The sequence below is a fragment of the Pantherophis guttatus genome, chromosome 6, assembly GCF_059756535.1.
Source record: "Pantherophis guttatus breed Tessera chromosome 6, ASM5975653v1, whole genome shotgun sequence".
In the NCBI taxonomy this organism is placed as follows: Eukaryota; Metazoa; Chordata; class Lepidosauria; order Squamata; family Colubridae; genus Pantherophis; species Pantherophis guttatus.
The window spans coordinates 103,570,388-103,581,829 of NC_142068.1; the positions used below are offsets into that span (position 1 = coordinate 103,570,388).

At 45.0% G+C, this 11,442-nt stretch overlaps 1 protein-coding gene across 5 annotated transcripts; it reads right to left on the reverse strand.

Annotated features, from left to right (window-relative positions):
* Positions 1 to 3,574: 3,574 nt before the first annotated feature.
* GPRIN2 (G protein regulated inducer of neurite outgrowth 2) lies at positions 3,575 to 10,550 on the reverse strand. 5 transcript variants are annotated; one of them, XM_034434767.3, is made up of 3 exons: positions 10,114 to 10,549; positions 8,264 to 8,431; positions 3,575 to 7,165 (listed from the first exon to the last, which is right to left on the reverse strand). In XM_034434767.3, the coding sequence occupies exons 2-3, from the start codon at positions 8,294 to 8,296 to the stop codon at positions 5,456 to 5,458; spliced, it is 1,743 nt and encodes a 580-aa protein (XP_034290658.1). In that variant the 5' UTR covers positions 8,297 to 8,431; positions 10,114 to 10,549; the 3' UTR covers positions 3,575 to 5,455. The 5 variants fall into 5 exon arrangements, with proteins under 5 accessions (XP_034290658.1, XP_034290661.1, XP_087728065.1 ...); XM_034434770.3 differs by lacking the exon at positions 8,264 to 8,431 and having other exon boundaries at positions 10,114 to 10,550; XM_087871939.1 differs by lacking the exon at positions 10,114 to 10,549 and having other exon boundaries at positions 8,264 to 8,744.
* Positions 10,551 to 11,442: the final 892 nt, after the last annotated feature.

The following is an 11,442-nucleotide window of genomic DNA, read 5'->3' on the forward strand; positions in this document are numbered from 1 at the left end:
GATGAGCAATCTACAGGAAGTCCTCGACTTACGACCACAATTGAGCCCAACATTTCTGTTGCTAAGTGAGACTTGTATTAAGTGAGTTTTGCCCCATTTTACGACATTTCCTGCTACAGTTGTTAAGTGAATCATTGCGACTGTTCAGTGAGTGACACAGTTGTTAAGTGAAACTGACTTTGCTTGTCAGAAGGTCGCAAAAGGGTATTGCAAGAAATATCCATCTGGTTCAGTTCCAAATGGGGAGAAAGGCACTGGAAACATGGAGGCTGATTGAAAAGATGGTTTATTGATGAATAGGACCACATGGGTTTGAGGTCCTGGGCAGCTGACCACATGGAATGGAGAGTGAGGGTTATTTATCCCTCTCTTGGGCCTTTTTTTTTTTTTTAATTTGATTTATATGCCGCCCTTCTCCGGAGACTCAGGGCGGCTTACAATGCATTAAGCAATAGCCTTCATACTTTTGTATATTTTTACGAAGTCAGCTTATTGCCCACACAAACTGGGTCCTTATTTTACCTACCTTAGAAAGAATGGAAGGCTGAGTCAACCTTGAGCCTGGCAAGATTCGAACTTACTAATTGCAGACAGCTGGAGTTAAATTACAATGCATTAGTCTGCTGAGCTATCCAGGCCTTGCCCTTGAGCTTCCTGTTCCTGTGCAAGAAATGTATTCTATTGTTATTGTAGGGGTCACTGCTAACTTTGTAGGCTGTCTGAGTCTCAGGCTTGGTTGAAGCTTGCTGGGTGATGCAATGAAGGGCCTTGTTGTGCCATGTGGTGAGCTCTGCTGCTAGATGGTAGAGGGCTAATCCTATTATGTCCTGAGGGGTCATGTCTTAACCCCATCACCCTGGAGCTGAAGGTCTTTTGTCTTGTAGATAAGCTGGCTCAGTCCTGCTGGGGCTATTAAGAAAGGCAGGGGCTGCTTTCCAAGAACATGTTTCTCCTTTAGGGAAATATAATATTTTGCCTTTTTTAATATTTCCCAAAATATTTCATTCTTCTAGGAGAAGGGTGGGTGCTAACTTTCTACAAGGGGATCACGTGACCCCGCGAGACTGCAACCATCGTAAATCTGGGCCAGTTGCCAAGTATCTGAATGATCACATGATCATGGGGATGCTGCAATGGTCATAAGTGTGAAAAACGGTCATAAGTCCGTTAAATTTTGTATCTGCATGTGATACAACAGCTCTGGCTGTTCACCGCCCTGAGTCCACTAGGAGAAGGGCGGTATACAAATTGAAATAAATAAATAAATAAATAATAAATAAGTCACTCTTCAGTGCCATTGTGATTTCAAACGGTCACTAAATGAACTGTTGTAAATTGAGGATTACCTGTATAGATATCCAAACCAGGCTGATTTTAAGGCCAAGCACAGCCCTCGGCTCTTCCATTGGCGAACTGATAAGACACGAACGCTCAGACTTTTAAACTTTAACCCAGTGTTTCTCAACCTTGGTAGCTTGAAGTCCACCCATCTTCAAGCTACCAAGGTTGAGAAACACTGTGACTCCTCTCCTCTGCCAAATATCTCTGGAGATTCTCCGTCATCCAGGTCACAGTTGTCCCAAAGGTTCTTTTTTCAAAAGACAACCGGACTTTCTTGGTGTTTTCTTTGAAAACAAACCGAAGAAGCTTTTCGGAGGAGAAGTGAAATGTGTTCAAAGAAAACACCCAGAAAGTCAGTTTGTCTTTTGGGAAAGAAGCACCTTTGGGTCTCCATGCCAAAGAAAACCTATTTTTTTCATCAATACAGATTGAAGTGGAACAGGGCAGATAAGGACAATTACAAGAAAAGGAAATGGGCTAAAAGCAAGCGAGGCAGTTAAAGACGAAGGGCTTGAAATTTGGGGGAATAATTGTGGGGTCCCACCTCTTTCCTTCAGCCCCTAAGCGCCTCTTTCGTTTGCTTAATGGCCAATCCAGAGTTGGGGCAAACCATCAATGCAGCCTTTTGGCCAAACCTTTTGTTCCCACCCCCAGTTGGACTTTACTCCAAAAGGTCACAGTTGCCTGATAATGTGCAGTGGCTTTGTTCCCACCACAGAATCTGACCAGCCATCCCTGCTCTGGGTCAGTTAAGTCCCCTTCATGTTGCTGCAGCACACAATGCAGTTGTGTGTTACCTGTTTCTTCAGCAGCAGCAATGGAAGCTGAGAGGGTGTCATTTATTTCCTTCCTTCCTTCCTTCCTTCCTTCCTTCCTTCCTTCCTTCCTTCCTTCCTCTCTTCCTCCCTCCCTTCTTCTCATCCCTTCCTTCCTCTTCTCTTTTTTCCTCACACCTCTCCCTCCTTTCTTGTCTTCCTTCTTTCCTTCCTCCCTCCCTCCCTCCCTCCCTCCCTTCCTTCCTTCCTGCCTCTCCTTCCTTCCTTCCTTCCTTCCTTCCTTCCTTCCTCCCTTCCTTCCTTCCTTCCTTCCTTCCTTTCCTTCCTTCCTCCCTCCTTGATTCATTCATTCATTCATTCATTCCAAGTCAAAAGGACTTGGAAAGATGGAGCTTTGAATGAGGAGGGCTATGTTGACCCCAAATCAAAAAGAGTTAGGAAGCCTCTTTTCAGGCTAGCCCATTCTACTAAAAAAAAAAAAAAAAAAAAGCATGAACTGCAGCTCTGACAAGAGGCTGCCAGACCCGCCTTGAGACATGGGGTAGAACCTCCCTCAAAGAGCTGGTTAAGGAAGAGATCCCCAGTCTCTCAGTTATCTCTACTTTAGGAGCCGCCATCTGGTGTAGAAATGTTTTCTTCTCCACATCCATTTAAAAGCCAGTTGATAACTACTCAGCCCCATTCTGTTCATATGGAGAGTCAGAATTGTGTCTGGGTCAGCCGTGCACGTTAAGGGAGCGGGTGACTTACCCCCATGGTCTCATTCTCTCCTGCCACACATAGAAGTCCCACCCCTCGTCCTGTTGGAGAAAGTGAAATGATTGCTTGGGTTCAACAATGCAGACCTGGCTCTTTTCCAACCACAAGACTCCAGAGGAGTCATCTCCGGCTCAGCGTTTCTCAACCTTGGCAGTTGGAAGATGTATGGACTTCAACTCCCAGAATTCCCCAGCCAGCATTTCCGGGAGTTGAAGTCCATACATCTCCAATTCTGGGAGTTGAAGTTCACACACCTTCAAGTGGCCAAGCTTGAGAAGTGCTGTTCTAGCCCTTGTATAGACCTCTTACCCAATGCCTGCAGGGCAAGATCTCCCTCTTGGACTACAGAGGCATCTGCCTCACATCCCAATGATCGTAGCCATCATCGTGTCATCATGCCCATGATGCCAGGCGCCCAATGACATCATGGTGCACGTGACACTACCTGTCCCTCCTACAGACACCCAAAGGGGAACATCCCTTGAAGATAACCCCGTTGCAACAGGACAGGACTCATAATGGAAGAAGGAGGCATCTGTTTCACTGACTTGATCTTAATCTGCAAGAGATTGAATGCACCGTCTGTTTGTCCTTCCTCAACAATTGCAGCCTGCTTTGTAGATGTCAATTCAACAGGATAATTACATTTTATGCCAGGAAGCAGAAGCAGCTATATCACAGAACAGGGGGAGGTTAACTTAAGGTTAAGCATTCATTGTAAAGTAGCCATTCAGATCTCTGCTAACTCTTTGTCTGTTTGTTCTTTGCTTAACCGTGTCGCTAAGCAATGCTATCCTCAAGGGTGTTGGTCCCTGTGGACCAAAGAAGTTGCAAGGAACGTTCTTCCAAAATATCATGTCTACAAAACCACACAAGGACTTCAACTTCTTCAGCCTAGAAGAAAAAAGACATTTATAACATGGATCCTCATAATTCCATAGACATAGAGAAGAGGGGGGGGGGTCAACTTACTGCAGGACAAGAGGCAATGGGTGGAAACTAATCAAGGAGAGGAGCAACCTTAGAACTAAGGAGAAATTTCCTGACAATTAGAACGATTAATCTGTGGAACAGCTTGCCTCCAGAAGTTGTGGGTGCTCCATCACTGGAGGCTTTTAAGGAGAGAATGGACAGCCATTTGTCCGAAATTGTGTAGAGTCTCCAGCTTGAGTAGGGGGTTGGACTAGAAGACCTCCAAGGTCCCTTCCAACTCTCTTATTCTGTCATTCTGTAAGAAGTGTTCCTCTGCCTATTTAATACGTTGTTTACATGTTATTTGCATTGGTACGAAAAGTATAAAATGGCATTCACTCTAGTATTTTAGTGATACAAATAACATTGAGACAGAACAAAATCTAGGCTACAATCAATGTAGAAATATACAGAGATCAACAGCAGGAGGCGATTCTAATAACCAAAAAGAGGAGGTTGTGATATACTCAAGCAGTTGTCAGTCATTCGCTTCATCAATAAAAGAGGTCTTAGGTTCAGTTTTCCCCAAAGATCAAACATAAAAGGAAACTACACAGTTTTTGATTCAGAGAAGGAGGAATAATGTCATATTCCTGCTTTTTTACAGCAGAATTCCCTGCTACTCAAGATGACAAAGTGCAGATAGAAAAAGAAGGCAATAATATTCTTCATGAATTTTTAACCTTCTGGTCTGCTTCTGGAGGCAATATATATATACACACATTGCCGTATAATCACATTTAGAACCCAAGTTCACACTGACATACACCACAAACATGATACAATAAGAAGTATGTGAAGACTCAGACTACTAATCCAGATGGAAGAAGGGTGTTTCAGTCCTTCCAGAAAACCAAAAATGAAGGAAGCTACCCCAATAGGTGGTAGGAGCAGAAATCCTTACAAAGCTGAGGAAAAGTGTGCGTAAGTGGAATGCTCTTCCCCATCAAATGCACCAAGGTAATTCCACAAGTAACATTTTTGTCTTCTCTGCAGGGTGAAATGAAGAGTTTGCTTCCTCTGTGGTTCCTAGGGCTCTTAGGCTGTCCTTTGAGAAGGACAGCCTTCTCAAGCTGTAGCATATCTGATGGGTAGAGGAGATTCTTGTGGTGGCCAGCTTTGCTCCAAGAGGACATCTGTGTTGCACAGGAGAAACAGTGGGCCTCTGCGGGCCTCCAGGCAAAGGGAGTCCCTTGGGGGTGGGGGAGAAAGACCTCACGGTGCAGCAATTGAGGTAGGAGAAGCCAAGAAGGACAATCCTGTGGCCTTTCCTTCCCTGCCAGTGTTGCAGGAGGAATATCAGCCCATTCAGGGTCTCCAGAAAGCTTGACGAGGCTGACCACCAGCAGGCCCCATCCCACCTTTCCCCACTTTTTTAGAGAGCTGAGAAGGAACAGGGAGGGTAGGTGGGGGATTGCCTCAAGAGAGGCTGCAGAGAAGGAGGTGGCAATAGTTCCTTCCCCCTCTTTCTTTGGAGGCCTGTCCTGTACAAGCAGGGCTGTGAAGGTCCCAGGGCCTCCCTGAAGCTTCACTTTTGGGGTGCCCTTGGCCCCCTTGAAGAATCAATGTTTGTTGGCAGTTTGGGAACAATGGTCTTTGGGTGGAGTTCACTCCACTGCCATGTTGGACCGTGCACAGCAGGCTGGGTTTCGCAGACAGTGCATCACCATGGCAAAGGAGATTCGCTTCTCCTCTTTGGCAGGCTGCTTCTCCGTGGCCTTTGCGCAAAGCTCCTCGGGTTCTGTTTGGAATTGTTCTATCTGGATCTCCAGGTGCTTCTGGATGGCCAGTCCAAGCACCTCGGGATCAACCGCTGCCCCATAGACTTCCCAGGTCATGCCTTCATCGTCCCACCTGACGTCTTGCACAGGAGACTTCTCACCTTCAGCTTCTGGCTTCAGGTTCACCTCTGGGAAGACATGAGGCTGGCCTTCTGCCAGAACAGATGGGCTGGTTGCCACGGACTTGCATTCCTTTCCTGTGAAGGTTTGCACTTCTGCGTCTCTGTAGTCCAGCGGAGACTGGAATCCCTGGGTGAGATCATTCCTAGAGGTCATGGTCCATGTGTCTTTGGTCTTTATGACTGTTTGAACCCCGTCTTGGTGGCTGTTCCATACCACATACACGGTCTTCGTTTCCTCCTGACCTTTGCTTGCTCGTCCATAAGGCTGAGGAGGCACCACCCGCTCCCCATGGGCCCCACAGCATCCCGGGATGTGGTTGGCTTCCAGACTTGACCCATTCACAGAGGAGACTTCAGTAGCAGGCAAAGATGAGCAGCCCTCAGGGTTGGCATGTTCTTCGCCCAGTTCATTAATGGGACATGCCGGCCTCTGGGCAAACCGGAGAGAAGGTGTTGGTAAGGAATGGCAGTGGGCGGGAATGGTGCCTTCTCCCTCCGCAGAAGACACGTGGCTGCTGCTGCAGGGCGGAAGGATAGCATTAGGAACAGTCACCATTCCCGGTGGGCAGGTGCCAGTTGAAAAGCTGCCGTGTCCTATTCCACTGTGGGCATGCACTGTCCTGTTGGAGAAAGGAGCAGGACTTGAAGCAAGAACATTTGTGGGATATGCTCCAGAGTCTGTAAAAATAGCAACATTGTGCGATGTAGCCCCTTGGTGAAAGACTTTAGCAGGTACAATATTGGGGTCCCTCGACAAACTTGGAACCTGCATCCTATGGCTTTGCAAATCTGGGCTGTTTTCACGAGGGTCCACTCCATATCTCAGTCCTGCAATCATCAGTCTGTCCACCAAAGCAAAATTACTACTGTGTGAACATACCGCCGGGGATGTGGCACTTGACTCTATGTGGAAGGCTGGACTCGGTTGCTTGCAACTACAGGTGAGGTCGGAGAGGCTTCTCCGGACTGCAACTCCCGGACCCTCCATTGTCCACTGATGTTGGGGGTTGGCACCAGAGGCTGGAGTTAACTTCTCAACAGGACCTCCCTGGAGGTATGTTCTAGGATACATCATCCCTTCTTCAGATGTTGGGGACTGGTCAACACTGAAGAAGTGGCTGCTGTTTCTGATGGGACGTTGTGCATTGTCTTGTGGAGAGAAGCTGCTAAGAATTCTTCCAGCAGTGGTCCCCTTCTCCTGGGCTTGGCAAACAGAACCGCTGAGGCTTTTGGGGAGGTCCTGTCTGTGGCTCTGGCTTTCTTTAAAACTTCCCTGCCTGATGCCTTCTAGGTTTGTGGAGCTCTTTGGCAGAGGGTGGCAGTCGACACTCAGATTATTTGGGTAGAGATAGTTCAAGGTTTCCCCCAGGGAGCAGTTGTGGAGCTGATGGTCTTTGTTTGCCATGATCAGTGGCTGCGTTGGAGGAGGAAAAGACAAGATTAGTGGTCAACTCAGTTGCTGGAGAGCTTGGTTTGAGTTGGGCAATGGATTCCTCTCCTTGGCATCGAACACCTGAGCTATGGTTTTCTGAGCACAAGTTATTTGAAGAGCATTTAAACCAAGGGTGCTTTCAAAGCAGTGTTTACTGTGCTCTTTCCTGCAGCTGGGGTCTCCTGGGGCTTCCTTTATTTGGGGAGCTCGATTGCATATCTAGGTTTCTGAAGACTAAAGACAAAACACTGTAAAAGCTGTAGGTCTCAAATGCCAAACTAGATGAAGGTCTATAAAAGAGGAGAAGAGCTTCTCAAAAGACCTTCCTGCTTAGAGAGGGTCTTGTGTACTGCACCTGATAGAGAAAGATAGATAGAGATAGATAGAAAGATGATGATGATGATAGATAGATAGATGAGAGAGAGAGAGAGAATGGATGGGTGGCTGGATGGATAGATAGAGATAGGGAGGGAGGGAGGGAGGGAGGGAGAGATGGCAGACAGACAGATGATAGAAAGATTGGTGGTCAAATATAGATTTTTCTTAACCTCCTTAGTCCTAAGAGAAGAAATGCAGGTCTTAGAAAGCAGAGCAATAATAATATGTGCCCCAAAGGTGCTTTTCTTAGATGAGAAATGAAACATTTTGAAGGAAAAACCCAAGAAAGTCCGGTTGCTTTTGGAAAAAGCACCTTTGGGACAAGCATGACCTGGGTGATTGTGATTCCCCATAGACAATAACAACAACTGCAACAGCACAAAGGAGACAAAGGAGCTAGAACCCCATGGCAGAGAGTTCATGTTTCATGCGCTTGCTCTCTGCTCTCCAAGCTGTTGCTAGAAGAACAGGAGGGCAAATTTAAAAGCTGGCTTACCAGCATGGCAATCCCTTAAGGAGTACATTACAGGAACCACTGGAGAACAGGGAGGCTGTGCGTTTGTCATGGTGCCTTACATTGAGAGTGTTTTGTCTTTCTACCAGCTTCCCAACAAGTGCAGAGTTTATGGGTGAGTAATTGAGCCTTCCTTGCTTCCTCCCTCCCTCCCTCCTGCCACTTACTTATGGTACTTACTTACTTACTCTCTGTATAGTCTGAGCAGCAATACATTCCATTAAGTTCTTAAAGTTGAACAACTACATTTATCTGCCTTGAGTGAAATCCAGCATAGCTATTAATGGTTTGAGAGTCCTCTTTTAAATTCAGCCTTTTTAACCTCTTCTGGAAAACTAATTACCACAAAAAAAGTCCTGGAATTAAAAAAAGAAAAAGAAAGAAGCAGAACCGCACACACAAAAATGAAAAGATCCCTTTAAAAATATGGCTGTTAGTCCCTTCTGTCTCTTTTATCTTGACAGTGTTTCTGGAAATTTGGGGGGGGGGGGGAATGCCAGCAAGTTCCAGGCACAGGTATTCCCCAATATTCTCTGATAGTCTCAAGACACCAGATTCAGACAATCAACTTGGTCTCCAAGCAAAGAAAGACACCCTTCCTGAATATGCCTGCTGTTTGATTCTACAGGTTCTTGCTTACGTCCTCTTTAATTTTTGACATGTTCTGGAAAAATCCCAGATCTGCATTGCAAAAAAGAGACACGAAATTCAGTGGAGAAACTTCCCGTGTTTTGTTTTTCAAAAACCTCCCTTATATGTTGTTAAAACCTGTCACATTACCTAGCATTTAAAATCATTGTGTGCTCCCTTCCATTTTTATTTAATTCTGCACAAATGGCATGATATTTCATTTATCTCAGATCTGAGCTTTCCCGTTCCTACAGGAGTAATCCTATGATTTGTAACTGCAGCAACCACTATAACATTATTATAATCCCTTTTTGCACATTATTTTATCTGTTCAGGCAGATATGTTCCATCTGCAGATTCATATTTAATGCCACCATTGAACAGGCCCATTTAAAAGGAAAAAAATACAAACTCTGATCAATAAAGATACATTTGTTACAATATTTTTTCCTGGTGGAGAAAGAAATAAATGACCTGACACATGTCAGTCAATAGATCCGTCTAATTTTCTGGTGTTTCAAATCTGCCAGAGTTGTTTAATTTGACCAACTTTAAATTAATCATCTCTTGTGTACATCCATAAAAATGTTTTTACCCACTAGGGCTGTCATCTCAGCTAAGAAAGGGCCCATCTCTCATTTCTATGGATATAACTAAGGATTAATAGAAAGCAGAAGTAGCTGTCTTTCTTTCAGATAATTACAGAACTGAGTTACATTGCAGAATATCATAGTCAATAGATCGGCCACTGAGAGGATGTAATAGACAATCAAAGAGCAATAAAATCAATTTTCTTCCTTCCTTTATTTCAGTGGAGAACAAGAATCTCCTGTCTACATCTCTAAAACTTTCAAGCAGAGACTGGGAACTCAAAAATCAATACGAGATGTAGAGACTTCAGGTCCAGTTCTAGAAGTCACCAACTCAAACCTTAGAACCTGTTTTCTATCTTAATCTGGACCAAGTGGAGAGTAGAGCAAACATGACAAGTATACCTTCACTTTCCCTTCAAACAACCATCAAGTTATTTTTCTATCCCATCAGTTAGACGGACTGGACGAGTGTATACAATACAGTCTGAGCAAACGCTTTCTTAAAAATCCTCCAGGAGCAAAGGGAGTGGGGAATCACAGGAAAAGGAAGCAGACTTTCAGAATGACTGATTTGAGTGTATTTCTTAGCTACTGATTGGGTTTCTTTTGGATCAATTTTCTTTCTCTAGAATAAAACTGGATAATTGCTCCAGTTGTTTTATCAGGCTTCCTGTCTCTACCCCTCCTCGTTCTGCCACTGTTGCTTTTCTAATTTTATAGATTCCGCTTTGTTGTTTGCCCCAAAACCAGCTTCTAACATAAGGTATCTGTCAAGGGTAAGGGGAGAATGAAAGATATTCTGCAAAGATACTTACCTTCCTTCCACGCCCTGAGATTTCACATCCAGATCTGAGAAGGAGTTTTCTAAAAGATGCTCAGGAGTCAGAGAGAAAACCCAAACAGCCTCGGGAGAGTTTTCAACTTCCCCTGGGATCTTTTCTTCAGGGAATGAATCTGAGGAAGGCAACCAAACAAGATCAGAGAAGAGGACATGGTCCTCCCCTTGTCAATGATGGGGAAGACCCCATACCCACACTTAATGCTTCTCTACCCCACTCCCCACCCCCACCCCAACAGACAGCGAGGGAACAAAATGGCCACGAGGGACAGAGATAATCCTATGTGTTTCATCAGATTAGAGCAAGAAGGGGAGGAGAGAGGGAGAAAAGAGAAAGGGGACGTTGAAAGCTGCGGAGATAAAGCAGTGAATGCAGCCACACCACCAATTTGGGGCAATGTGAAAGGGGCAGTAGATGCCAAGCAGCCGAACAGCCATGATGGCCACCTTAGCCACACCTCCCGTTTTAATATTAATTTTTTAAAAAAATTCAGAAGGCAGGAAGAAGAACTTGATCTTCCAGGTCTTCCAACGATGTTCCCGCAGTTGCTGTAATTCAGGCCATCTACCTGCTGACACCCTTTTCTTCTCTTTCTTTCCACTTTTCTCTGCATTGCAGCGTAGGAAGAAAAATCCAGGTCCAGTTCCAAGCCGGGAAATAAAATGGAGGCTGGAAATAAAATGGAGGCTGGCTGCTTAGGAAAGAAGGTCCGTTTATTGATGAGCAGAACCAGCAACAGCCTGTGGTTCTGGGACAGCTGAATGAGTGAATGGATCTTTATAGGTTTTTGTGGCTTTGAAGTTTGAACTGTTCTGGGGATTGTGCAACGAAGGGGCTTTTGTGTCTCTTGCTATTTCAATGGTGGTGGGTTAATCCTATCATGTCCTAAAAGTCCTGTCCTTCTTAATCCCATCACCCTGGAGCTGAAGATGTTTTGTTTCTTGAATAGATTGGCCTGGATTTCTTAATGGGCACAAAATCTCCATCTCTAAAGATTTCAGGCAGCTGCAGGGGGCTCTTTTACTATGCAGGAAACTGGGGCTCCTTTCTGCACTTTTAAGAGCATGTTTCTCCCTTTCTCCTTTGGGGAAATATACTATTCTGCCTCTTAATATCCCCCAAAATATTTCATTCTCTAGGAGGGGGGAACTTCCCACAGTAGACTTCTCCAGAAGTCTAGATCTTCAAATATTATGTCCAAAGGTTGATTATTTGAACCTGGTCATTGGAGTTTTCACTCATCTGGTTGATTGTCTCAATGATCTATTGGTTGGTTTCCTTGACTATTCCTGGTATTCCTTGCCC